This window comes from Clupea harengus, chromosome 13 (assembly GCF_900700415.2).
Source record: "Clupea harengus chromosome 13, Ch_v2.0.2, whole genome shotgun sequence".
In the NCBI taxonomy this organism is placed as follows: domain Eukaryota; kingdom Metazoa; phylum Chordata; class Actinopteri; order Clupeiformes; family Clupeidae; genus Clupea; species Clupea harengus.
Window position 1 is genome coordinate 10075887 of NC_045164.1, and position 27843 is coordinate 10103729.

Below are 27843 nucleotides of genomic sequence, written 5' to 3' on the forward strand. Positions count from 1 at the left end.
CTCCTGCTTATACCACCCAGCCAAACCAGCAAATTACAAGAGCCACTGATCACTAATCCTCCGTTCCAATGGCCTACCCGTGGTCATGTCTCTATACTGGCCTGTTGTTTTTATGAGTGTCTCTCAATAGGCATTCTGATCATATCTTCTGGGTTCCCAGCATTCTCTTCCAGATGCCAGCCTTTACACACCAGAGCACCCCACATATAAACTGATCTCCAGATCAGCCAGTAGATTCAACTGGAAAATTATGAGCACAGCTGTATACAGCATGCTGAAATAAAAAAAAAACGTCAAAGTCGATTACTTGAGGTACAGCCTGAAATAAAGTATCAATAATAGGTACAGGTCATTCAGTGAACATACAATAATCTATTCATAGATTGAGTTCATAATTGATACTTCATTAAAACATTAACCGCGCCCAGGATAATAATATGTCCCTGTGAACCCACTGAGTGGCCACTCTGTGTGGCTGGCCCATAATCACTCTACTGTGTGCCAATTCTGTGGAGTCTCTACTAGGACCAGTAAATAAAAATGGTAGGGAAGTGCCTGCCCTGTACACCTGCGTCTACTTTTGGTAGCCCATAACAGCCCCAGTTTTTATGGTCTGCCATTGTGAGCCCAGGTGCTTGGTAAGGCTGGGGATAACTGTGGCAGTGGGTTAATGAGGTTTTACTTTTGAGGTGGATGGCGGTGGGAATGGGGGTTCTTACTTCCCCCAGCATGCTGACATGAAGAGATTTACGTTGATTTGTCACACCTACCAGAGTTTACTCAATTTGGAGAGTGGCTGTCGAAGGAGGAGCTAATAGCAAACAGTGGATGCCCCTGTGTAATAACACTCAACAACATGGCACTCTTTGAACCTGCCCATGGTATTGAAACAGACAGTGTTGTGTAAATTCTGGCTGAAGAAAATAAAGTAGCCTAAATATTACAAAACTACACATATAAAACTATGATACAAAGGGAAATGACAAAAAAATTGAAGCTTAAATCTCTCTGTAATGGTGTGGTATTGCCTGAGTTGTCTCCAAGTTGAATGCAACCTAAATGATAAGCATTAGGCACCAAAGACTTTAGACATTTGCAGTGAATGGCCGAATTTGTCTGCACAAGACAGCATGACAGTTGATGTTCTGCGCACTGTTATAACTTATCGCCTCTAATCATGTATTTGTAAGTCAACTCTACATCTCTTCATGTCCTGCCCTTGGCGCTTGCACTTGATTGCTGAGGTATTGGGGCGGGCAGAGGGAGTTACTTTCGCCTGCTCCCTTTCCCACTATAATGAGAACTTTAGATCACTGTGCAGGCAAACAAAATCTTTAAGGTGTGCTGGCGGTGCAACACGCGGGATTAACAGCACTCGATATTCTCCTGAGCTACAGCTATGCGAATGGGAGTTTTATGAGCCGTAGGAATTTGTGCTTTACCTGAAAGGTCTTGGAGCATCATTGCTTCAGCGTCTCTAGGTAAGTCTGACAACGGAGTATAGATTTACCTTTCTTAACCACGTTTCATGTGGTTAGGGTTGGTTTCTGGTCTTAATGGACAAGCTCGGAAAATTCAGTCTGTCTCAGCATCAAAAACTGCGAGATGTCCCAAACTGTCATATTAAGGATAAAGACGGCTATCCTGTTTAGTCCTGAAGAGTTTATTAATACAATAATATGAACTTCTGGCAACTAATTTACCTATTTGTCGGTTTACGGTGTGGTTGAATGGGTTTATGATCTCGAACACAAGTGCTGTTGTACTGTTAACTAGTACGGACTTGAACCACTGCCTTAAGCCATATTTTTCAAACTCCGTTCAATTGAAAGAATTTTTGAGGGTTATTTCCAGTCCTTCACGGCGGAAAATCATATCTGACATGCATGCGCATAAGAGAACACGCGTAGCCTAGTTAAAACGGACAAATGATGACTAGTCGAATTTTATGTATATGCTATTTAATTCACAAAATTATAATCGTATGCATGCACACACACGACGACAAAGAGGCTTTCCCACTTTCAGTGCCACCAAACTAATATTTGTTGTCTCGGTGGGTTTTCCCTGGGGCTCTACAATTTACACTCTCACTTCAATTGGATATGACCAGGGCGAAAGCCTGATGGGACTTGCAGAATGTGTCAGAGCCAAGCATAAACCAAATACAGACTTAATGGTGCCTTATTTCAATGGTGCCTTTTTAAATGACGTACATTAAAGGGTGCGAGTGATTGGCCATTCTAAATAAAAACAGTGGCATTGTTTAGACACGTTTGACTTTGCAGCATCCAAAATTCCTCATCTAGGATGAAGTTCTCCATTGTCATCCACATGGAAAGCATGAACACTAATGACATTCTTCCATTGAGAATGAGTCACTGATTACACTGATTTGTTGTAACCAGTCAATGCATAGTGTTGTCTGATGATTTGAAAGGATGATAAATAGTAGTACACCTTTTGCACCATCAGTGATGCACACTCACACACACACAAGACCCATTGGCATCATCTGAGGCATTAACTGACTGATTAACTGCATTTGAATTGACTTTTGATCACTTTTGATAAAGGTGTGATTTGAATCTCATACACTTGGTGTCAAATTCAACAAATTGCTCCTCACGGTCCTCTAGCTGTTCATTCACTGTTTGGCACTCAAAAAAACTTCCACTGGAAAACAAACAATCCCAGCCAAGCAACACAGTGCTTCAGGAGGATGGAAGGGTTGGGTGTAATTTGATTGGCTCTATCTTTAAGTATAATTAAAATGCAGCTACCCTTGAACAGCTTTGGCCTACATCTGGCGTGCACCAGATCAAGGTCAGATCCACTCAGAAGACAGCTACTGTCTGGAAAAATTAGGTTGCAGTGTGTTGCCACTGTTTCTGGAGCTGGTTGTGGAATGCACTGGAGTTAAACCTTTATGCTTAGGGTATACTGCTTCAGATCTCATTATCACCTACAGACTGGAGGGGGCAGTCCAGATACCTACTCAGCTGATGATGGCATGATGATGGCACCCTGATCTAGCCTAGGTCTGAGGGATCTGAGCCAGATCAGGGCCAGAGCTGACCCAGGGTCAGTGGGTTTTCTGATTTAGTAGATGGCATTTCTATGAGTTGGACTGGGTTTGTGTTTGTGATTTGGGGCAGGTAATCAGAGGGAATTATAATGACACTGATAGTGGAAGCTTTAGGAAATGAGCCGTGCACCGTGTACACATTGGGTATATGTATATGTGTGTGTGTGTGTGTGTGCACGTGTGTGTGTGTGCATGGTGCATGGTGGTTTCCAGGTGTTCCAAGGTGCAAATGCACCAATCCTTTCTCACACTTGCAGTGGTTCAGTCTTGTGTGTGTTTTGACAAGTCCTGGCTATCTCGGCGGGTCCTCTTCTTTGTCCTATTAGTCCTAATCTTATCCAGGGACACCTGTGGACAATGGGGACAGTTTGCTTGCTTATTTAACCTGGGCAGGAGCAGTCACAGTGAATGGAATCAAGTTGCCACCAGACAATGTGAAACTGGGTTAAAACATCCTGTTCTTTATTTCACACTGTACATAAAGCCTGTGTTTGTGCTTACACAAGCGAGGGGACATTTTGTGAAATGCTAACTGTGGCACCCAAATGATTATAAGAGACTTGGGAGAGAGGCTTAGTGGTATTTGAATGAGAAACAACTTACCTCTCCAACATTTCAATGCCATGTATTGCACAGCTTGGTCTTGTGATACAAGATTGTAGAGCTCAGGAGAGTTCAAAGCGGACAGAGCTTTAAATGGGCTTATGAACCTGAAGCATTAGGTCCAGAAGACTAAAAGGAGAAAACACTGTTCCTGCATGATATTACGTAGTGATTGGCAATGGTTGATACGCATTTAAGAGGGTGCACATTGCCTGATAACCTTCACTAACGCAAGTGATCAAGTGCAATCACACGGAAAGTTTTGATGTGAGAGGAATCATCACGCCAGATGTGAAAGAGAAAAGAAGTGCCTTGGATCAGTTTTATGGTCTGAGGCAGAACGAAAGCTCAAATCAAAGAGCCCAGTGGAATGATCACAGGAGCCATGAGCACTGTACCTTTTAATGTCATGTTTGTTCATGGGCAATTCTTCAGTTCAATGGTTATGTACACTGTGATTGGTTCTTTCTGTTTTGATCCCCTTTAAACAAACATTTACTCCTTCAGACATGTTTGAGAGGAGTTAAGGGTGCGCTGCCAGTCCCACAGCACCACTGGTGAGACAGCTGGTGAGATTGTGCTTCCTCCCTTTAAACTCCCCCATGCTGGTACTCTCCTCCCTCCCCTCTGACTCCCAGGAGGGCCCTGCCACCCAGGAAGCCTTCTGCCTGTTTTGATTGGCTTTCCCCGACCTGCTGCTCTCACCCCTCTGTGCCTTAATCCCAGGAAACCCCCATGGGGAGTTTGTTCGGTTTATTCAATTTAGTGTGTTCGTGCCACCATCTTTTTTTTTTCCTTTCTTAGTTTGAAAAAAGGGAAGTCTGAACAAACAGAAGGATTTTCTGTTGATATAATGACAGGTGTTTGGCTTTTGTAGTTTCCTTCTCGGTGGAATGACCTGACTTGGCACCCGGAATCAGTAGGTCTTCATTTTATGGACTATCTGCCACAGCTTGTCCAGACACTTTCCCAATTTCTGGAAGACCTTGAAAGGCATACTGTCAGCTTTTTCCATACAAAGATGGCTTTTTCCACACTGCGTATTAAAAGAGAGGTCTTTGAGAGATGCATTTGGGGCTTGTTATGTACACTTAAAGCTTACCAGACCTGCTTTCTCCCAGTTGAATTTCAAAATGAATTTGGTTGAAAATTAATTATTTGTCCAATAAAAAAGCTGCCAAAGAATGAGCTTGTAAATAACCTGCTACTGTTTCTCTGTTCACATATCATGTGTCTCATAATAATGTCATGCATGACAATATATATTATGCCATTGACCTTATAACATCTCAGAACCATAAAAATGTTACTGTATCCGCCATTCATCATCATAGCCCGTGGCATTAGGTGTTGCAGCTGAATTGCTTTGGTGTTTATTGGAGTAGCCTTAATGATGACACATGATATGGGGCAGTAATGTTTTTGTCATAGCGCAAACTGCAGGGGAGTGTAACTGCACATGTTTCCAAAGATGAAAGGATCTGACTGGCGTTACATCATGTTAATGGCACTGACAGAGAGCACTGTGGGAAGAGAGTGGAATAATCTATCACCAAGATTACGTGTCTAAGAAATGGCAGAATTGGTTCTCAAATGACACGCACTCTCTCAAAAAGGGTCCCTCAGCATGTCCCTTTAGAAGAATTATTAAAATGCCATTTAGAATCCTTGAGTGTTCTTGTGTGTTTTTGTGTAAGTGTTGGCTAATACATGCATTTGGTCTGCTGTCTTTTTGGGGGAAAACCTGTGTTAAAATGAATCTCGAAAGTGAATATATTTTGTAGTATGTGATTGCTACAGTGTAGAAACATATACAGACATTAAAGAAACCTGGCAACATTAAGAAAGTCGTGAATTTCATATGTATGGGACCCATAAATCTCCAGTGTTTATTTATCTAAATATACTGTAGTCATATACTGTATTCGTGTGTTTACGTCACTGAGCAAGAGTATATCTTGAGGCTGTGGCTCATTCCTTAGCAGTTCTTGAAGTATTAGGGTCAAAGGCAGAGCACGTGAGCATATTTAATCATCTTTAACCTGCCCGTCATATGCCCCGTGTGGGAGACAGGACCGGACTGTGCCAGACACAGTTCAGCATACCATTCATAACAGGGATAGCAGAGGGCTAAATTGCAGGCCTCGCTTGTTGTGTCCCAACTGTAGAAATATGCTGACCTGCCCTGCCGGGTATTATGGCTGTCTGCAACCTAATCTCTGTGAGATGTAGGAGTAAGTAGAGGACTTTCCCTGACGTCTCTCAGCTCTATACTTTAGCATGGCTGGGGATGGTTCGCTCAAGAGTCATAAACTCTTCCTTGGAATGGAAATGAAAACAAGCCATCTCCGTGGTCACCTGGGATACTAATGTCATAGAGGGAGCGTTTCTGCTGGTATGAAACTGAGAGTGCTGAGATGGTTCTGTCTGCACATGCCCAAGACGTCTATTAGGAACACCACTGAGTAATAGGGAAACACAGCAACATGTTGACATTCTGTTTGTGGGACGTTTTCCATAATGGGTTTATTCAAACACAGCTCATGCACAAACAGCAAAATGATCTGTTATCTTTTGCAGATTCTCTGAAGATAAAACAACTGTGTGTGAACTAACACAATCTATGCAGGGGTGAGCAAAGGACATCTTTTATGCAGACAGCCTGTCTACAGCTGATTTGTATACCCAACCCTGCACGGACACACCAGACACAACTGTTTGGTAGACTGTGATTAGTCGCTAACTGACGAGAACCAGTTTTGCCGATGGTTGGTTGGAAGAAAATCCTTCCACAACACTGGACCTGGGTGACCATTTCCATTAGTGCTGTAATGTTGCTACACAGATGTCTAACTGTGCATTTGTTTAAAAATATGCCTGTAGCAGATCTGTTAATCCCCCCTCTTCTCTCCTTTAAAGATAAGTTAGAATCCTAACCTTGTACACTTGATTTAGCTTATGAGAAGGGACGTGCATATGTCACAGCTTAATGTGTGTGTGGAGTACCTAAACCCTGCTGGGGCACAGACATCTAGGAGCAGGCCTGGGTACCCCATGGCTGGAAAGAGGCGCAGATGGTTGCCAGATTAGTTTAGTGTTTTGGGTGCCGGGCCTGAAACATACGGGGTGCAGAGTTTGTGGCATAATGGGATTGCTCGAGCTCTGACCTGGTGTAGATCTAGTGGATTGGGCCGTATCTGGGCCAGAATCAAGCCAGCTTTGATCCAGAGTCAGCTGCTCTTTCAAGCTCATGCAAACAGAAAGCATGACATGAATATGAATGGAGAGATAAAGATCTGATTCCCTACAAATATCTAATGATGCTAGACTCTGGCGAAAAGACCTTGACTCAGAAAGTTCTCCACGGCCTTCACTCTTCAACTGACAATCTCTGGCTTCTTGCCTTAATCCGTACAATAGAGTCAATAGAGTTTTTTGGTCAAAGACAGTTTTAAAGATTCAATAGGCAGCTAAATATAATTGTGAGAATACATAGCGGTTTTCTCAGGAAATTAAAATCCCTCTATAGATTATTTGCTGTTCTCTGGAAATGTCACTGCCTGCAACTTGCCTAACAGAAGGAATTTTCAAGATGTTTCAGGTGTTTCGGAGTGTATGCTGTCTGACATTCAGTTCCACTGTTTGACACTCCCACTCACCATATATTTAAAAGGAGATGATTAATCTGGTGTTTCCCATTTAGGTTGGAGTGTGGAGACCCCAAGATACTTTGTTGACTAGCCTTCTCTTCCTGTCTGCAAAGATGCTCAAAGTCATCTGTGTTGGTATGCTTTAATAGTGTATGGTTGTCGTGCTTTCATATTAAAAACATGTACTTTTGTGGCTGATGAAGTTATGTGGCTTACTGTAGTTTATGACAGTCAATGGTTTTCTTGGTCTTCCTTCATAGCCATTGTTAAAATATTGTCTTAATTCATTGCCCCTATGAAAGCCAGTGATGCTATGTTGAAATTCCACATGCTGGTTTATGAAATAATGTCAAACAACAAGTTAGTTGTTGGACTAGGCAGTAATGTAGGGTTAACCTTGTGAGAAATTCATAACTGAACATAATTGAATCAAATCAAATGTAAACCACTAGGCCTATATTGTATTGTTCTGTGTGGTAGTATGGGATAGAAGAGGCTCTGTATAATACTGTAGGCCCTTAAAAAGAACAATTGGAAACCATTATTACAAAAGAAAAGAGTTGGCACATCAAAGCACATTTGTTTTGGGGGTAACATTACAATAGCAAAGAATACCTCAGCAACCACAACATGTTAAATGTGTTTTCAAAATACTACTCTGACTGAGACTGAGGTATCATAACAACAGGCTCTTTGTTCGGTGTTGTCTCATGGAACTTTTTCTTCTCTGTTTAGTCATTCTGTTCACCTGTGGTAGTCTGGCAAAACCCAGTGGTCAAAAGAACAAGAAGCCAAAACAAGGTACATTACTCCGCATTCCAACAGCTGTCTGCCAAAAGACTGTACTCTGATCAGCTCATGTATAACCTACCATCTATCTGTTCCCTCATCTGTAGTGATACCATCGATCGAGTGTGACGTACGGGCAGGCAAGATCAGCCTCCCAGAATTCATTGCCAAATGTCCAGCCAACTGCAAGGAGACCAAGCAGAGGGTGTACGGGACAGGAGTGTTTGCCTCCATCTCCAGTATTTGCAACGCTGCCATCCACAGGTAATTGTGGGTGTTGCAATGATGCAGTAGTCCCTTTGAGAAGGGCTTCTTCATGGTTTTTTGTTTTGTTGCCAAAGTGGACATTACAGCCAGTAATTGGTTGTTTGAGTTGGAATGATGCACATTATTTGAAAATTGCATCATATTCAATTACCTTGAATTGGTGTTTGTCAAGAGAGGGTGTGTGCATGGCTAGTCAGGCATGTCAACAATGTAAATTTTACTGTAGCTGTCAAAAAGGTCTACTTTGTGTGTGTCTGGGTCTTTTCCTCAGTGGCGTCATCACTAACGCGGGAGGGAAGGTGATCGTGAGGAAGATGGCTGGACAGGCGTCCTACAAGGGCAGCCTGGCCAACGGCATCCGCTCTCTGTCTCTTCCCAACTGGAGGGAGTCCTTCACTGTCGCAGGTGGGTGAAATCTCCCTTCTCTCAGGAAATATCTAGAGCTGTGCTTTATAAAGAGGGTGATTTACCTAACAAACATAAAGATGAATGAGTAGGTCAACCAATTTTAAAGATGGGAGGGAAAATAGCCCAAGGTACATCTTCTGTTTTATTGAACTTTTAAAAAGACTTTCCTATCATAGCATGTCAGAGAAGGGCCTTAAGGCAGATGTTTATAAAAGGAATGCTGGTTTTTAAAAGCTACGCATAGTTCATCAAATATAAAATCTGCCTTTTCCATCATCAATCAGATGTGATAACCACAAAATGCCACAGAGCAGCGCTTCAGGGCTTCTGTATCACTGTAAAGTCAAATGAGATTTGTAGTGCAGTGTGATTATTAAAGGTTTTGTCTTGTCTCCTGCCTCTTGCCAGTGGGTAAACCAAAGAAAGGTGTCATCTATCCCACTAGTCTGGATTACGGCCCTTCAAGACCCACTACCGTGAAAACTGGTAAGAGAGAGATGGGTGACATTCCCAGGTAGCAGCTGGTTTAAGGATGCAATGGTTGTCCGTTAGCAATTGTAATATACTATTGAAAGATGCACATTAAAACATTGTTGACAACACAGACACACAAAATATACAACAAGAGCTTTTGAACATTGTGTGAACATCGTCATTTAAAAAAAATAAATCCGAGCTGAGTTCTCTTCTGTTTTCTCAGCGCTCTGCACTAAATATCTAAGTATAGATAGACTCCAGAAAGAGAGAGTGTGTTTTGCCCTCTTCCACTTTGGCTGGTAGCACAGATGAAAGTGCTGTGCGCTGTGGGCTGTGCGCTTGCTGTCCTCAGGATGCAGAGGCCGTGGGTGAATCCTTGCCTCCCAGGCCTGCCTCCAGGAATTCAGTGAAACAGTGGAGTCACTGTAGAAGCTTATTTTTGCCTCTCTCCCCATCTGTCACCCCGCAGGCCAGAAGGAAGCCAAAGCGCCGCCTGCCTCCGTCGTATTGCCAGCGACAACAGTGGCCGAGCCAATCCCAACAGCCGCGGCAGAGCCAACCACCACAGCTGCTGCTGCAACCACGCCCCCGACCACGCCCGCCACCACTGAGACCCCCACCACCCTGCCCACAACCACCACGACCACTACCACGGCCAAACCACGCGCCGCTGTGCATAAAGTCCGAGATGCAGGTGGGTTGCATACACACCTGAGGTACTCATTTCGCATTTTAAACTCTCATTCATTGCACCTAAATGTATATGCATTTACCCCAAATGCAGTGAATGGATCTCTGCTTGCTTTCTGGAGGATTGTATCAGTACTGGTTGGATTTGAAGCAAGATCTGTGTAACATCCTAACTTCTCTTTTCAAACCTTCAGTCCTGACCAGTAATGCCCATCCTGTGCATACTATAAAATGGTCATTACTCAGACCCATTTTGTTTGTATTTGTGTTTGTATTTGGCTGACATGGTCTAAAATCATACAAACACATCAAACGAAATGTCATTTTAAATGGTGTGGAGTATAACACCCTCACAACCCTCAGCTTCAAGACATCAGGACACCTTCTCTCTCTTTCTTTCTCTCTCCCACACTCTATCACTTTCTTCGTCTCTCTCTTCACCTTCTCTTTCTATGTTTTCTACCTCTCTCTCTCTCTCTCTCTTTCTTGCTCTCTCTCCCTCTCTGTCTCTCATTCATCTGTCTGCCTCTCTCTCTCTCCCTTCTTAAATCCCATCTCTTTTTCTCTGCTCCAGGCAGCGCCCACCCCTACTTTTCGTCCTTAGCATCACCAGCCAGTGCAAGTAAGTTCAGACAGTGATGGTGTGATGGGCCGCCGTGCTTGTGGTTTTTGGGAGACTCTGGGGCATTTGGGTATCACAGTTACTCTCTCTCTCTCGTTTACCACTGGTGGTGGTCTTCTGTCAGTCATATGTGTTCTAGTCCACAACTCAGTGTTATCATATCCATTAGGATATTTCTGAATCGTAGCCATTTTCTGAGATAGTAGTAACTACACATAATGTGATATATCTCAGTTTCCACCAATAGTTGCATTTGTGGAACTACCGGTCTCAGTTTGGTCTGAAGTCTTAGTGTTTCTGCATGAAGTAGATGTTGTATGACATTGCAAGGCCAGTTGAAAACAGGATTTGCATGCGTTGCATTCTTTAGAGTATCATACATTTATTACATTTCTTTTGCCGTAGTTTGCATATTATACAGCATTTGGCAAAAGACTAACTGTGTTTGTAGTGTTTTGCATAATTTTTGTTAAAATTACGAGTAAGGCTTTATAAGTTTATGCACTTAAGCATTCTAAAGTTTCTGAACCTCAGCAATCCACTACTGAACATGAACAAACTTCTCGTTCTCAATATTCGCTGTAGGACAGTCACAGAGTGGTCATGGAAAAGCCCAAGGTATGTCCTGTCCTGCATCCACGTCTTCAACTGACGCTCAATTACCTCTCAAGTGGAAAGTGCAGACTCTTGTTCAGTGACAATATTGTTTTTAGTCCACCGTTGCCAACGAAGCATTAAAAACTAATCTGACATTAAAATTTCTTCAAAGCATTCAGAGGGAGCTCAGCCATTGCGAATAGGTTTTCACCTCGACCAAACACAGGTAAATCCCTCTCGCACCATCCTAATAACGTCCTCGTCATTCCTGACATCAAGGCCTGTTTCTGAGACAAATCCACTGTCTATTTTGTCTTGTTCCTTTTTACTAGCTGGGTTCAAACCCTTCTGCTCTGCATGGTGGCTCTACTCTCTATGTGAACAGCTGTCTCATTTCAATGAGCAGCAATAAAATGTTTAATATCCTGGACATGATCGGTCCTGTTTTTGTTTTGTTTTTCCCCTTAAGCCAGCCTGCTGACTTGGAACGTCCACCTTCCTGTCTAATACTAACACCACTCGTTTTTTTTTTTTTTTTTTCTTTCTTTCTTTTGGTGTGTGTTTCTCAAATCCTCCTGTTTCAAAGCTTTTGACACCTGTCCAGCACTTCCCCTAGTGCTGCCAAACATATGGAAAAGCCTATGAATGGTCCTCACACACCACACACCTAAGGAGACACAGTGCCTCTGTGTATAAATAAACGTGGCTGAAAAGCATGATGCACTCAATCACCAGTGTTGACGTGTGTGACTGATTTGTGTCACTTGTGTGAAGATGAAGTAGAGTCCTGGCCATATGCCTTTTCATAGCTACACAGAACTCTTCAATAGCAATGAATATACCCATTTACTGTTTCCTATTCACATTCAGTAGATATTCCCTGGGAGCACTCACTATACAAATACAAATGCTTGCTGCCCTGTAAATACTGATACTGTACATCATTTGAAATTGTGTACTACATAAATGGAAAGAAAGAACATGAAAAAGAGGTAGGTGGCACAACTGTAAAACTAAGAAATTCATCAATCAAGGAATATATCTGGGATTATACCACATGATGGCTAGCACTGTAAATTAAAAATGCAGATACCACGTTAATCCACTATCATAAGATGTACATAGAAATGTGATAAACATGTCATGAAAGATGCCTTAGTGCTATAATGAAGCAATATGACATGATCGAGAGTGGGGTTGGTAAAGGACATCTTCATGGCTGTGATTCGCTGGTAGGCATGAGGCCAGAGGCCTAGTGCCGCAAGTAATCACAGCCGTGAAGATATCCTTTACCAACCCCATGAACACAAGTGCCATATTGCTTTTATACAACAGTTCTACAACCGACTAATTTAATTTGAAGACACCAGATTGTGTTTTCTTTCATTTATTTCAATTAGTAACACTTTATTTGAAGGGGTGTTCATAAAGCATGACATGTGACCATCATAACCATTACATGACACCTGTCATGAACACGAAGGAATCTTTATGAATGTTCATGACTGATGTCATTAAGTGTCATTTGGTAAATTATGCCATTTTTGGTTGACAAGTTGACATTTACCAAGATAACATAGCCTGCCAATTTCATGTTATGACAACTTGACATTAGAAATGACATAATTTACTGACTGACACCTAATGACAGCAGTGATAAACATTCATAAAGACTCATTCATGTTCATGACAGTTGTCCTGTCATGGTTATGACGGTGTTATGTCAGTCTTATGCATACCCCTTCAAATAAAGTGTTACCTTTCCATTTTGTAAATTCATTTTCCGCCCCCAAAAATAGTTCCAACCTGGATTTTTGGCGTCACGCACTGCCAAGTTGAGTCAGAAAGGCTAATTGTGCACGTTCATTTGAACACTCACCTGTCTTCACTTTACATGTTCATTTGCATTCACCTTACTCCATTTGCTCCCTTTCCTCACTCTAAAACTGATAAATGTAACGTTATAAAATCGCTGCCTGCCATTCTGCTCTCTCACTTTAAAATAATGGAATGTTTATGTTGTATGTTGATGTTGTATGTTGTTGTTAGTTCAACAGTTAAAGTATACTAGCGATATGATTACTAGCGGTGAAGAGTCTGAGTGAGGTTGTTCCGGGATATCCTTACTCATGGAATGCCTCTTGTTCAATCAGAAATTAATAAATCGTTCGACCAGATCTGCTCTGATAACTGTTGTATAATTAACTGTAATTAATCAGTAATTGTAATAACACAAAACTAGCTGAGAGCTATCATGACAGTTACACAATATGCCATTGTTATGATATAACATGGTCTGTGGCCCCTACAGTGACATGATTATGACATGGTTATGTTAGCCTCATGGTGAAAGATTCAAGTGAAGTTCCAAGTGATGGCAGCCGAAAGACACAACGTAAAACTGACCATGTTTCTCTGTGGCAGGTCTGAGAAGACCAGAAGCTGGCCCTGCCGTTAGGAGACAACCAGCATCCTCCCCTGGGCCAGGTCAGCACCTCTCCTATCTCAGCACTCCCTCCAGACACATGTGCTTTAGCTTCAGAAGGCTTAGGTTTTCTGGATGATTCTGTGTCATTCACCTGGTCTCACATATAAGCATGATGCTTCAGTCATGATGTACAGCTGTGTAATTGAAATCGGAAGGATCCCTGCTCAATTCAGTGTTGAACTGGACTTTTCCTACTCAAACGCCTTTGAGAGTTACTGTAAATCTCGCCATTTTAGTGTGTGTTTTGCCTTTTGAACTGGGCAAAGGCCTTCAGGCAGGTGAGTCAGGGAGATGGTTGACTGTGGACTACAGACCTCTGGAGGAGGAGGAGTTGTATATCATGTCTTGACCTGTGTTAGGGATACCCACCCCAGTAGTTGCTTCTGTTTTCAGAAAGTGGGGATATGTGAGGTCTCTTTTTAAACCACCCAGGCCTTTTTTACTGACAGAAAGGAAATTAATGGTTGATAATGCCTAACAATAGAGGTCCCTTAACAAGTATTGATCACATGCTGTTGTAAACATAAGTAAAGTCACAACTGTATGACTAATGTTTATTGACATATTAGGTCTGTTTAAGCTTGAATGAATGTAACATTGATCTATGAAACAATCTATGCTCATGTTAACAAGAGCACTCACTAATACTAGTTAAGAGGTGCTTAAGTAAAGCATTATGTCTACTCAACTCTTGATGTGAAGGTTTTTCTTATTTAAAAGACACTAAGCATATGTGAGCATGCTTCTGAGATCACTAGAGATCACACTGGGAGAGCAGCTCCCCCTGCACCCTCAAAGGAAACAGCTGTGGTCCAGCCATTAATCTCTCTGTCCCCTCCACCCCTTCAATCTCTCCTTCTCTATCTCCCTACCTCTCACCCCTCCCTCTGTACCTCTCTCTCTCTACCCCTGCCTGCCTTCATTCACTATATCTCTTTCTCTCCTACTCTGGCTTCCTCTCTGCCTTTCTCTCTCTCTCTCTTTTTCCACCCTCTATTCCTCTTTCTGCTTTACTCTCTCTCTCCCTCTCTCAATCTGTCTCCCTTTCTTGCCCTTGTCCTCCCTCCCTCCTTCTGTTTCTCTCTCCCTGTCTCTCACTCTCTCTCTCACTCTCACTCTCTCTCTCTCCCCGCCTGTTTCACATTGGTAACCAGGTTTCAACAGAGTGCAGCCGGCTCAGCCTGAGAGGAACCAGCACCCCGTCCAGACGAACCCCAGTAAGTATGTGCAGAACGGTCTGGGCGTGACCGCATGAGCGGAACATCAAAAGGCACACACATTAAAACAGTGTGCTCCTGCTAAGGATTAGTGCGCCTACAAAAGACCCCAGTAAAGGTGATCAATTTCAACATGCCCAATAAAATGGGAATCGTACCACAGTGAAAAAGGAATAGGCAAATGTCATTCTGAAAGCTGAACTTAAAATGGCAGGTCAGGCTTATTGTAATTGGAAATGGAAAGGAGGCAAAGGTGATTACAAACAATGATGGAACAGAAATGTCATAATTGAAGAAGTCATTAGCGTGAACATTAGCGTGTATAGGTACAAATCCATGAGCTTTTACTGAAAGATTCTGTTTTGTGCTTGTAAAATGTTTATTGACTGAGTTTTTTCATTGTCTTCAACGAGGTCACAGGATCTTCTCCCTGTAATAACCTGTAATAGAGTCCATCTGATTTCACCTCTTTTATGTCCCTTTACCAAATGAATGCAATATGCTACAGCTGACAGCTGCAGAATTCAAAGGCCGTTAAGAGTTACCCAAGTGGCAGTATATTTTTAAACATTGTTTGTGTGGCAGGGTTTGGATCTTTAATATCCTACAAAGTCTCAAACCATGTTTTATGTCCTCCTACTCAATAAAAACTAGGGATACTCTCTCTACGCAACAATTTTGTGGTGTACCCAAGCTGACCTCACATTTTTCTCAAACTGCAGGATGTCTCTTAAAAAGTCCATAATTCTTTTGAATTGAAATTAAGATGTGAGGAAGATTGTAAATAACATTGAACATTTTCATCAACCTCTTTCAAGTGAAAGGCAAAACCATATCTACATCCGACAGATATGTCCTACAAATTATGATGTTTAGTCTTTTTTTTGTTTGAAAATTTAAATCTTGAAAGAAACCTCTTTGCTACTGTAATTTTTCTATAGAAAAATGTTCCAATGGGATTATTTTAAGAACCTTTCCTCTTAGGACTCTTATAGACTTTTAGAGTTCTTGTAGTGGACTACCCGAGAACTCCTTTGTCAGGGAAGTGTCGCCGTTTTTACCTCATAATAGGTCATCCACGTGAATTGGCAAAAGGTTCTAGTCTTATATAAGTAATCTGCGAGGATGCATATATTCATTCCTAGGATGGTGAAGGGCATGACCCTCCCTACTCTACCTCTGATTGGCTTACCCGAGGAGGTTTCGCATCTTTATCACCTTATTCACCCCTGATGAGTTTGCACCCCTGGCTCAGTCTTTTCCACTCCAAGCAGCATAAGTCACAGACTTGGCAGAAGAAGAAATGTCTGTGTGTCTGTCTGCTTTCTGGGCAGCCTGTTCAATGCCATCCCATCCCTGATGCCAGGGCTTTGAGAGGCGCCAAAGGAGCTCTTCTGTCTCTGGGTCGAGTCATACACACACACACACACACACACACACACACACACACACACACACACACACACACACACACACACACACACACACACACACACACACACACACACAGCAGTGCTATGCAGTCGGTGGTGACAGAGGGGCCAGGATCCTGCCTCGCCCCTCAAACAGCCCGAGCTCAACCATGCTTGGCTGGCTGGCGGCAGGGGTGCCCCGAGCCTGATTTAAGCGGGACGCACACAGTCAACACCAGCATGCATCAGTGGCTGCCACTGTAGGAGCCAGTGGCCCGTGGGCGAGTGTTGTTCTAAGGACCTCATCAGTGACTTCTCTTGGACTGTGGGAGAGTGGAGGGCAGGGTGGGGGGAGATAGGGGGTGGGTTGGCTGGGTGGGGAGAGTGGAGGGCAGGGTGGGGGGAGATAGGGGGTGGGTTGGCTGGGTGGGGAGAGGGGTGGTCAGAAATGGAAAGGCTTTTCCCTTTTTCCTCTCGCTGTTGTTTTGGTTTGCTGGGCTCTCATGGTTTGCTGTTGATATGATAGCCAGAGCGCTTGTGCATATGAGGAGGGTTAATGCTCCGGACGTGGGAGGAATTACGGGCTGTGGATGGGGCAAGGGTTCATTCATGGTGTCTTCATGCCTGTCCCATTGGCTACCACCACTGCAACTCTCTGAGGGTGCAGGCAGCCATTACAGGATGGTAAGTGCAGGAAACAATCCCCTTAAAGCATAAGACATGCTATCATGAATGCACATCAATCCTTGTGATATCCCTTGGCACGGTGCTCATTAGCTGCTACTGCAGACACAACAGTAAGAAAACAACAACAAAACCACACCAAGCTGAACTCAGTCACATCCTCTGTGTGGCCTGATGCTTGAGCCTTGGCTTATGTTGTGGAGTAACACAAGTGTTCTCCGGTAATGAGTGTTTAGTGGCGTGAACCTGTGCCATGCTGGCGGATGCTTGACAAGCAGCTTTCTAATCTCACCCTTGCAGCTTTTGCTAGAAGGGATTGGCCTCCCTACGGCTACCCACGACCTGATTGGTATCCTGGAGCTAGGCGACCTACAGGTACCACTGCCAACCCTGAGGAAAAGCCTCTTTCATTTGCCCAACAGCAAACAAGTAGCACAAAGATACCCATAAACGTCACATAAAATGATTCTAAAATGATGATTGAACTAAATGTAAGTTCATTTATGAGGGCAGCGATATAAAGTAAAATGCACTTCATATAAATTCATCTAAACATAATCTAAAGAAAGATAAAACTAAAATGAATTGGAATCCCATAGATGTAAATGTTTGTCATTAGCAAGTTATTCCCAGATCACTTACAGTATTGTGCCTTAATGGCTCCATTCATGCCTGCCCCTCTCTATGTTCAGATATTAATTACTCTCCAGATATGGGCTACTCTTGGACTGAGGGGGATGGAGCAGAGACCACGGGTAAGGAATCACTCAAACACACTTTCCCCAACACTGACTCTAACACTGAGCCCAGTACAGTAGATGTCACATCTTGTTGAAAAGACATGGTTCAACACAACTGAGAGTGCATCTACATTTGGTTCGGTCAGTGGGTGTGTCCGTGTGTGTCTCCGTGTGAGAGAGTATGTGTGTGCAGTTGTGCATGTGTGTGTGTGTGTGTGTGTGTGTGTGTATATATATCATGTCCAAAGGCATTGATATACATGACAGTATCTGCAGCTTATTTGCGGAATGTATGTTCCGCTCCATCACGCTGCGATTGTAGTCCATGTCTGTACCTTTCAAGATGTTTAAAAATGTGCCAATGTGCTGCCCATATGTCAAACACACTTTACACATGCACACTTGTGTGCACAGCACAGTGTATGGAAGCCATATGGGCATACCATGGAAAAGGTCACATCTTCCTGATGCTTTGTAATTGGTTGTGCACAGTTAAAACAACAACCAATCACCTGTCACTATCAGCAGCACTAACTCAATGCATTTGAAATGGCTGGCTTTCTTCCTCTAGGCCGGGATGCACGGCCTGATATCACAGACTATGAGAGATGGTATTATAACGTTGGACAGTATCGTAAGTATCCTTTCTATAAAAAAAGACCTCTGTTTATCTCTTTGTTCTACCATTATATTGTATGCTTCTTTTGTGTGATTCTGTTGTGTGGTGAGGAAAAGGAACGCGGGCATAACCATGTTCAGTGATTACATGTTGCACCAAGACGAAATCACAACCAGTGATGGGAAGTGGAAGGAATCAGGTCTATCTTGGACATCAAGAATGCCTCTAATAGCAGTCAGCTTTCTAAACATCTTTTGAAGTGTTTATTACATGCTGGAAATGCCAGTGGTAAATGACACACCGTGAGGTGATGTTGTTCGCCGTCTGTTTATAGAAGAGATCTTTGAGGAACAGGAGTTAATTTCTTCATGTGTCTCAGGGTTTTATAGTTTAAAATTTTAACAACTGGGTTTGCAATGCAGTCTCCAGAGTGGCCTGAGTTACTCTGAGTATCGTGAGAATTCGCAGCTAAGTAGGTTAAACTTCAAGGGCCTCCTCTGTTTTTAGCATCCCCATTCATACCAATACCAATGAACAAGCTACAAATCAAGGAAGCCCAGAAAAGCCACACATGGAACAATGACAAGACACCAAATGGCATCCTGTCAGTTAGAGTCTTAGGAAAATTACAGGCCGTTCACTTCATTCTGCATGCAACACTGTCATGGCATCTAAATTAAATTATTTATTTCTTTGCGGATCGACGGGTGAGGCTGTTTTGAACACGCCCGTATAAATAAATAAATAAATACACCAGTGCTGCAATCTAAATGAGAAACTGAAAAGGGTGCAACGGCTGTGGCATAGTTTTGACTTATTATTTGACTCCTTGTTGCTCTATAATTCCCAACGTGAAGAGATTACAGATGGCGACTCCCGTTCCTTGACTTCTTCCTTCTCTGTATTTCTAGCCCCTCGAGGCCCTGAGACAGACACCGCCCGTAAATTGCTCCCTGAGACGACACACACCAGAGGTGAGTATCTCTGGCGTTTGCCACCCCGTCATACTTTAATACTGGAGTCATATTATCAGTCATGGACAATGTCTTTATTATGACAGTATTAAGGCTTTTGCAGGCTTGCGTAAGGCATAATGGCAATTGCTTTATTACCGTCTTTTAAACACTGTGGGGTCATGCAGCTTTTCTGGCTCTAACAGATGCAAAATACTAATGGCGTTTTGTCAACAAAGGATTTTAATCTTGGAATTTTCCTTGTTACTTTCACACTCATACATACAAACACACACACACACACACACACACACACACACGCACAGACAAGCTGACACACAAACACCACACACACACACACACACACACACACACACACACACACACACACACACACACACACACACACACACACACACACACATACACACACACACAATGGGTGCTGCTGTGCAAGCTGCTTAGGGATTTGATGTAGTGATCCAGGACTTTGGTAACTCAAGCCTGTATGCTATTGTCAACACAGTGGAGCCGCTGGATGCCTGGAAACCTGAAGTAAATCCTTTCGACCCAGGTGAGGTGGCTTGCACTGTCGCTGCTCAACCAACCCCCCTCCCCCACCCCCATCTCCGACCCGCCCGGCATCGCACAGAATCACCTCTCCTGTTCCAGCAATTTGTCAGTACGCTGGGACACCAGAGGTGCCTCAAGCCAATGGTGAAACTGTAGCTTTCCGCCGCCATTTTGTTTCTCTACTGTTCTCTGTCTCTCAGTCTTCGTAAGGGTCATTCTATATTACTCCAGAGCTTTTGGTCCCGCACACTCTAAGTCTAAAAAAGCAATTAGCCATGTGCAATAAGACTGCTACCAAAGGGGGCATGGGCAATGGGTAAGAAGTGGTGAGAGACAGTGTGGTCAGCAGTTCCTCTGGTATCTAATACCCCCCTTTATCTTACAGGCTTCAATGTGCGCGAGCAGGACTCCTTACCCCGAGCCCCTGAGCCTGTGTCCCAGGGAGATCCAAGTACGTCAGATTGTTTTATACCTCGCTTAATGGAGTACCTCAATTTCTTCTCTGTCTCTATGGAAATGCTCCCTAACCCCAATAACTTTGTGTCTTGAAAAGGCTTGTTTTAGGGTTATGTCTCTGCATGTGTTACAGGAATGGTTTAACCTCCTTCAGGATCACACTGATAGAGGCCAGGCTGTGCGTTATGTGTTATAACTCATAACATTACAGCTCAGTCATCCACAGGCAATTGGATTGTTGCCAATGCATCCTCTGAGGCTTCAGAATATATAATAGAGTATAAGCTTAAGTGTGAGATGTGACTGATTTGTTTTGTCTATCTCGCAGACTGTAAAGTGGACATTGCTTTCCTTATGGACGGCAGCTGGAGCATTGGGAAAAGGCGCTTTCAGATCCAGAAGGACTTCATGGTCGAGGTATCTCAGGCGCTGGATGTGGGGGTGGCTGGCCCCATAATGGGAATCATCCAGTATGGGTATGTTTCACTAGCCTACCCTTTACACATGAAGGCAGCTATCAGGGTTTTGATGATTTTAGTGAAGTCAGTAAGATTCATAACAGCTGCAAGAGCTGATCTCTCGCAATGCAATACACAGTTCAGAGGGTCAGAATCCTTGGGAAATGTTTCATAGATTAAATATGTGTCCTTAGTTTACTTTAGTTTGGATAGATGTGGTGTTGGAATGGCCTTCTAAGAGTCTATTTATGGGTCTCTTTAGAAAAAAGAGTTTTTATTAAAAACCTTTTTAATACAGCCTTTTACTTGCAAAGTAAGCTATTGTTTCTCAGGCCTGACTAGCATTTTCCTGAAGACACATACCAGCACACCGTTACGGTGTTCATATTAGGACATCCTCAGATCTCAGACTCAAGTGTCAGACTCAAACGAAAAGGCGTCAGGTCTCAGACCAAAAGTAGTCAGACTCAGCTGAAACGGCTTCAGTCTCAGAAAAACCTCTGTCATCCTCACACAAAACTTTGTCAAACCAAACGGCGTCATCCTCACATAAAACTTTGTCAAACCAAACGCCGTCATCCTCACACAAAACGTTGTCAAACCAAACGGCGTCATCCTCACACAAAACTTTGTCAAACCAAACGCCGTCATCCTCACACAAAACTTTGTCAAACCAAACGGCGTCATCCTCACACAAAACTTTGTCAAACCAAACGCAGTCATCCTCACACAAAACTTTGTCAAACCAAACGCCGTCATCCTCACACAAAACTTTGTCAAACCAAACGGCGTCATCCTCACACAAAACTTTGTCAAACCAAACGGCGTCATCCTCACAAAAAACTTTGTCAAACCAAACGCCGTCATTCTCAGCAGAACTTTGTTAGAAAAAAAGTTGTCAGAGCTAGATGCGCCTGCCGCACGGCATTATGGGGCGACTATGCCAGCACGTTACAATATAATAGGAAATAGTTGTTTTCTGCAAGCTAGTTCACTTGTGTAAAGTAAAGTCATGTTTAGTCCTCTGGTTGCCATGGATACTACAACCAAACTCCACTCAGATCTCAGACTCAGGCAAAATGAAGTCAAACTAAACAACACAATCGCCATTAACGTATACCATGAAGGAAACAATTCAAATGTTGTGTACTATCATAGACCTTCTGCTAGTTTGTTAAGTTTGACTAGCTAGCAAAGTTAGGTTAGCGACAAGTGGAGGCATTCATTCTTCAGCAAAGTCGGCAACCGGGGGACTAAACATGGGTTTACTTTACACGAGTGAACTAGCTTGCAGAAAACAACTATTTCGTATTATATCAAAAGTAAGTTTTCTTGCTGTACCAGTTAACAGAAACACCACAGCGGTATTCACTGTAAAAGCTGCTACTTTAGCTCATTCAGGAAGCTAGTCAACAGCTCCCTCATCTAGCTCTGACAACTTTTTTTCTAACAAAGTTCTGCTGAGAATGACGGCGTTTGGTTTGACAAAGTTTTATGTTAGGATGACGCCGTTTGGTTTGACACAGTTTTGTGTGAGGATGACGCCGTTTGGTTTGACACAGTTTTGTGTGAGGATGACGGCGTTTGGTTTGACAAAGTTTTTTGTGAGGATGACGCCGTTTGGTTTGACAAAGTTTTGTGTGAGGATGACGCCGTTTGGTTTGACAAAGTTTTATGTGAGGATGACGCCGTTTGGTTTGACAAAGTTTTGTGTGAGGATGACGCCGTTTGGTTTGACAAAGTTTTATGTGAGGATGACGCCGTTTGGTTTGACAAAGTTTTGTGTGAGGATGACGCCGTTTGGTTTGACAAAGTTTTGTGTGAGGATGACGCCGTTTGGTTTGACAAAGTTTTGTGTGAGGATGACAGAGGTTTTTCTGAGACTGAAGCCGTTTCGCCTGAGTCTGACTACTTTTGGTCTGAGACCTGACGCCTTTTCATTTGAGTCTGACACCTGAGTCTGAGATCTGAGGATGTCCTAATATGAACACCGTACACCGTACTTGACACAAACAAGCAGAGCTCATCCACACCCAGTTGAGCCACCCAGAAATCCGGGCCAGACCAGGGTCAACTCCTGAGGGAGCTCCAGTCTGGGCAGCAGGAAGGTTCCCAGATCCACGTCTGCGTCATTACCTGTGAGGCCCAGTCTGGAGGCGCCTCGGCTACGCTCCTACCCCCCAACACCCCCCTGCCCCAGAGAGATGATCCTGGCAGACAGCCTGACGGCAGCCCTTGAGACCGTAAAAAAGATCAAAGTTGGGGGGTGCAGAGGTGGGGGGGTGCGGTTGATGTGATGTCAGTCTGATAGGTTTCCTTTGGGGCTCAGACAGACGGCGTGACATACATTCCTCATCTTCTCCATGTTGTTGCTCCGCTGTCCCTCTCCGGCAGAGATGACCCAGTGACTGAGTTCAACCTGAGGGCCTATTCCAGCTCCCGGGAGCTCAAGCCAGCTGTGGAGAAGATCATGCAGAAGGGAGGCCTGTCCAATGTGGGTGAGTGACAGAGACAGCGAGAGAGAGAGAGAGAGAGAGAGAGAGAGAGAGACAAAGAGATGAAGAGGCAGAGAGGAAGAGAAAGAGTGCGAGAGAAGAAGAAGAAAGAAAGAGGCACCAAGAGAGAGACTAGTGACAGCGCTGTGAGAGAGACAGGCATGCAGAAAGAGAGATAGATTGCTAAATAGAGAGAGAGAGAGAGAGAGAGAGAGAGGCGCCCCGCTGATGGGAGCTGATATGATATGTTGATAATGTGAGACACATGCCATCTGCCTTGGTTGCCGATACTCAGCATGACCCACTGCAGTGTGAAAGTGAAAGGGTGCAATTATCACATGGTGGAGATGGCCCCTTTTGCCATGTACGCACATGCGGGCTAGGAATTAAATCTAAATTTGATTCAGGAACTGTTTGGTAAATTGCATGTTTGGTAGCCAGAGGGGTGAATTCTTTCTCCCCCAGTAAGCTAACCGAGACCTTGGGTTTCATCCACCACGGGGGGCAATTTATGCACTGGTGGCACTTCGGCATCTCAGTGGTGGCTTCCTCTAGGTTTGACTCAAACGCCACACACCAGATGCAGCCTCTTACCAGGGACATGTTACCATGACGTATATAAAGGAGCGCTGTGAGCTTATAATCAAAAATAAAATGGGTTATTTTCTCGAAACAGCCTAGCACACCATTTTGTGTTTGTTTAAAAAGATTACAGTGGTTCAAAGCTGATATTTCCCCTAAATGAAATGGCCCAGATCAAGATTGTTGATACTTTTCTGCTATGACTGACCTGTTGGCCTCAGATTAAAAGATTTGGGATTTTCCTGCGATTTTAAATCTTTCATTAGTGAAAGTTAGTTTTTGTTTAGAATAACTGAACATTCAAGTTTTTGTGTTCCATTAAAACCAAATCCAGTGACTGTACATTTTCTACCAAATTAATGTGCACATTGAGATGAGTTGTAGTTCCTATAGTGGAGATTGTATCTCTTTTTCTTTTATACATTGTTATTCCTAATGAAAGTTAATTTGTTAGAGAGGCATTTATGGCAGAGAGTAGGAAACGGGAACCACTGCCACGTTAAAAACACAGATCTGTCTATTACGAGTTTGTAATCTGAACAGGACTGTATCGTTTTGCTGCCCCCTTGTGTTGAAACAGGGAAGGCCCTTAACTACATCACCAAGCATTATTTCAGCGATACCAATGGCAACCGTGGCGGAGCGCCCAATGTGGCTGTGGTGCTGGTGGATGGCTGGCCCACCGACAAGGTGGAGGAGGCCTCCAGGCTAGCCAGAGAGTCTGGGATCAACATCTTCTTCGTCACCATTGAGGGTCCAGATGAGAATGAGAAACAAAATGTGGTGGAGCCCAGTTTTGTGGATAAGGTATAATATAATAAGATTGCAAGATTGTTTATGCGTAACATCCCTTCTGATGTTCTTTTAAAGAATGGTTAGTCTCGTAGTTCTGGTGGGATTTGGCTCACTAGGTCACTCTTTTTATTACACTGCCCTTGATGCAAAGTTGCTACAGTATTAAGTACTCCAAGCTACCATGTGACAAAGGTATGGCAAGTAGTGTTTTCCAACTATTTGGGCTATCAACCATCTTTATATCTCTAGAGCAAATGGTTGTAGTGGATTAAGCAGATTTTCTGACTTCAGGTAGAGCTGCAGGTCAGCTTTTGTAAATGTATATTAATTCCCAGTGGTTGCCGTCCATTTCTAGGCTGTCTGCCGGGCCAATGGCTACTTCTCCCTGCCTGTCTCCAGCTGGTTTGGTCTGCGTAAAGCTGTGCAGCCTCTTGTCAAGCGCATCTGTGACACAGACCGCTTGGTGTGCAGCAAGACGTGCCTGAATGCCAACGACATTGCCTTCGTCATCGATGGCTCCAGCAGCGTGGGTACGGGCAACTTCCGTACTGTGTTGCAGTTCGTGGCCAACGTGACGCGCGAGTTTGAGATCTCCGACACGGACACGCGCGTGGGCGCCGTCCAGTATACCTACGAGCAGCGGCTTGAATTTGCGTTTGGCCAGCATAACAACAAGGCCGAGCTGCTCAACGCCATCAAGCGCATCAACTACTGGAGCGGGGGCACCAGCACAGGGGCAGCCATCACCTTCGCCGCTGAGCAGCTCTTCAGCAAATCCAAACCCAACAAGCGCAAGATCATGATCGTCATCACTGACGGGCGCTCCTACGACGACGTCAGGGCGCCAGCGCTCGCCGTTCAACGCAAAGGTGAGGGAAGAGGGAAGGGATTTCATTCAGAGTGATGGGGGACGGACGGACGGACGGACAACAAACAAAAGTGTCAGGGGTGGCAAGATATGTTATGAGGAGTTATAGATTTTATTGCAAAGCTGTGTTGCCTTGCATTGCTGTGCGCAAACATTAAATATCAAAAGGGAGAGATGGGAGATTGGATTTCATCTAAAGTGATGGGATAAACAAACATAAAATGTCAAGGGTGGGACATGTGTGGTGAGGAGATGCTGAGTGCAAAGGTGTGGATTGTATGTGTGTAGTTGCAAAGCTGTGTTGGGTTGCATTGCTGTGATCAAACATCAAAGTGTCAGGAGAGGTGACAAAAGAGAGAGGGGATTTGATAACAAATATGGGAATGTCTTTGCTTTCGTGCAATGTTTCAAGAGCTGGTTTGGTTTATGTAAAGTAAAATGGTAGGAAACAAGAAAACATCTGGAAAGGACGCCATGAGGAACAAGTGTTATGTGAGGGGGTGTGGTGTGTTGATTGTATTTGTGTTAGATGTTTCATTGCTGTGGTCTAACAAATGTCAAAGATGAGAGGTGAGAGCTGTGAGGGGCAGCATTCAATGTTAAAGAGGAAAAGATGCAGCACAGATGTGTTTTGGCTTGTGACTTTCCTCGATGTTTACTTTTTTCACACATAAGTTCCTCCTGAGGTGATGTAGATCTTATTTTCAAAACATATTTTCACCATTTTATTTCAGTAAATTAAATAGTCTGGAGATATGTTATATATTTAATAAGTATTGCCATTTTATCAGACTCAGAGACACAGAGAATTCTTAACTTGTGCAAATTTTTTGTATTACTTGTGATCACCACACCAATACTTGTTTGTTTCTCCATTGTTTGTTTCCAGGTGTGATCGCTTACTCCATTGGCATTGCCTGGGCCGCGCAGGATGAATTGGAGTACATTGCCACAGATCCAGACAAGGAGCACTCCTTCTTCGTGGACGAGTTTGACAACCTGTACAAATTTGTGCCCAAGATCATACAGAACATCTGCCAGGAGTTCAACTCCCAGCCTCGAAACTGAGCACACCTCGGGACTCTTGCAAGGAACTGTGGGTAACAGGGATGGGACGGTGAACAAACACAAAAAGATCCTCTGCCGTTACACAACTCAGTGGGAGAAAAGATGCAACCATCACAGAATCATCTAGTAAAAGCACACTATTGCGTCTCCTGGAACTCAAACATTTCATATGGGTGTATCGTTTCAGGGAGGGAGGGGCAGGTGTAACAGACTGCCATACATGGGGAAGGAAGAAAGAAAGCGATTAAGTGTTATGTGTCGAAAGCAGGAGTATGAGGTGTGGATTGTAGATGTGTGGAGTGTTAGTTGCAAAGCTGCTTTGCATTGCTGTGGTACATCATTTTTGGAGAGGAAGCTTTGGATGGAGGGGCATTTAGGGAAGACAGAACAGGGCAAAATTACTGAGCAGGAAAAGTAAAACTGTACAAAAATAACCGCATTTACATATTTAAATAGGTATTACGATGCTAAACTATAACATTCTCTCCAGCAGTTTGACAGTCCGGTTTGTCTCACAGTTCACAATAGCTCAGAATGAGATGACAAACTACTGTGAGATGCATAGAGCATAGAGAGATGATAATGGCAAATGTATCCAATTTACTGGACAGCAAAACCATCAGAAAAGAGTGTTTACCCTCCATAGTGTCAGTGGTTCTCTCTCAGGAGACTTGAAGTGAAATGTTGGAAACTTAGAGAAAAACAAATCTAGAGTGTCCTTTTAACATAACATAAAAAAAATAAAAAATGCTTATGCCATCTTCACGTGTTTAAATCAGAATTATAAGGTATCCTTGCCTAACGATTGGCCTGAGAGATAACTACGTTATTGCTCTTGGCCACAAATGTCATACCACACTTATTTTATATTCAATAATTTATACTTAAACAATACTCATAGTCCCTCAGGATTTTTTAAAAGACAAACAGCCTTTTTCACTCAATGTAATATGTTTTTTGTAATTTTGTCCAGTTTGTACATATGCTTGTTTTGCTTGTAATTTTTTTAAGTTGCCAAAAATGATTAAAAATGTAATACGATTTGTAATAAAAGAGATTATGTAAGATCAGTAATGGGTCTGTTTAATTTAACTAGCAATAGTTATAGTACATTTATGCAGTTGTACTCTGTTTGATATTGCTTAATCTAGCTACACCTTCAGTTTTTCACCACGACTTAGCATTTCAGCATTACTTAGCTTTTGTGATTTAACTGATCAAATTTTTATTGTGAATAGTACGTA

The 27843-nt window shown here is 43.3% G+C and overlaps 1 protein-coding gene across 3 annotated transcripts; it reads left to right on the forward strand.

Annotated features, from left to right (window-relative positions):
* vit (vitrin) lies at positions 1-27673 on the forward strand. 3 transcript variants are annotated; one of them, XM_031579592.2, is made up of 23 exons: positions 1-1481; positions 7395-7476; positions 8077-8142; positions 8238-8394; positions 8669-8802; positions 9214-9291; positions 9752-9976; positions 10547-10594; positions 11180-11212; positions 11364-11417; positions 13616-13678; positions 14834-14896; positions 17293-17367; positions 17685-17747; positions 18304-18366; positions 19263-19325; positions 19831-19878; positions 20263-20328; positions 20662-20809; positions 23186-23289; positions 24449-24675; positions 25019-25532; positions 26421-27673. In XM_031579592.2, exons 2-23 carry the CDS (start codon positions 7455-7457, stop codon positions 26597-26599), a joined length of 2493 nt encoding a protein of 830 aa, XP_031435452.1. In that variant the 5' UTR covers positions 1-1481; positions 7395-7454; the 3' UTR covers positions 26600-27673. The 3 variants fall into 3 exon arrangements, with proteins under 3 accessions (XP_031435452.1, XP_031435453.1, XP_031435454.1); XM_031579593.2 differs by lacking the exon at positions 19831-19878; XM_031579594.2 differs by lacking the exons at positions 10547-10594; positions 11180-11212; positions 11364-11417.
* Positions 27674-27843: the final 170 nt, after the last annotated feature.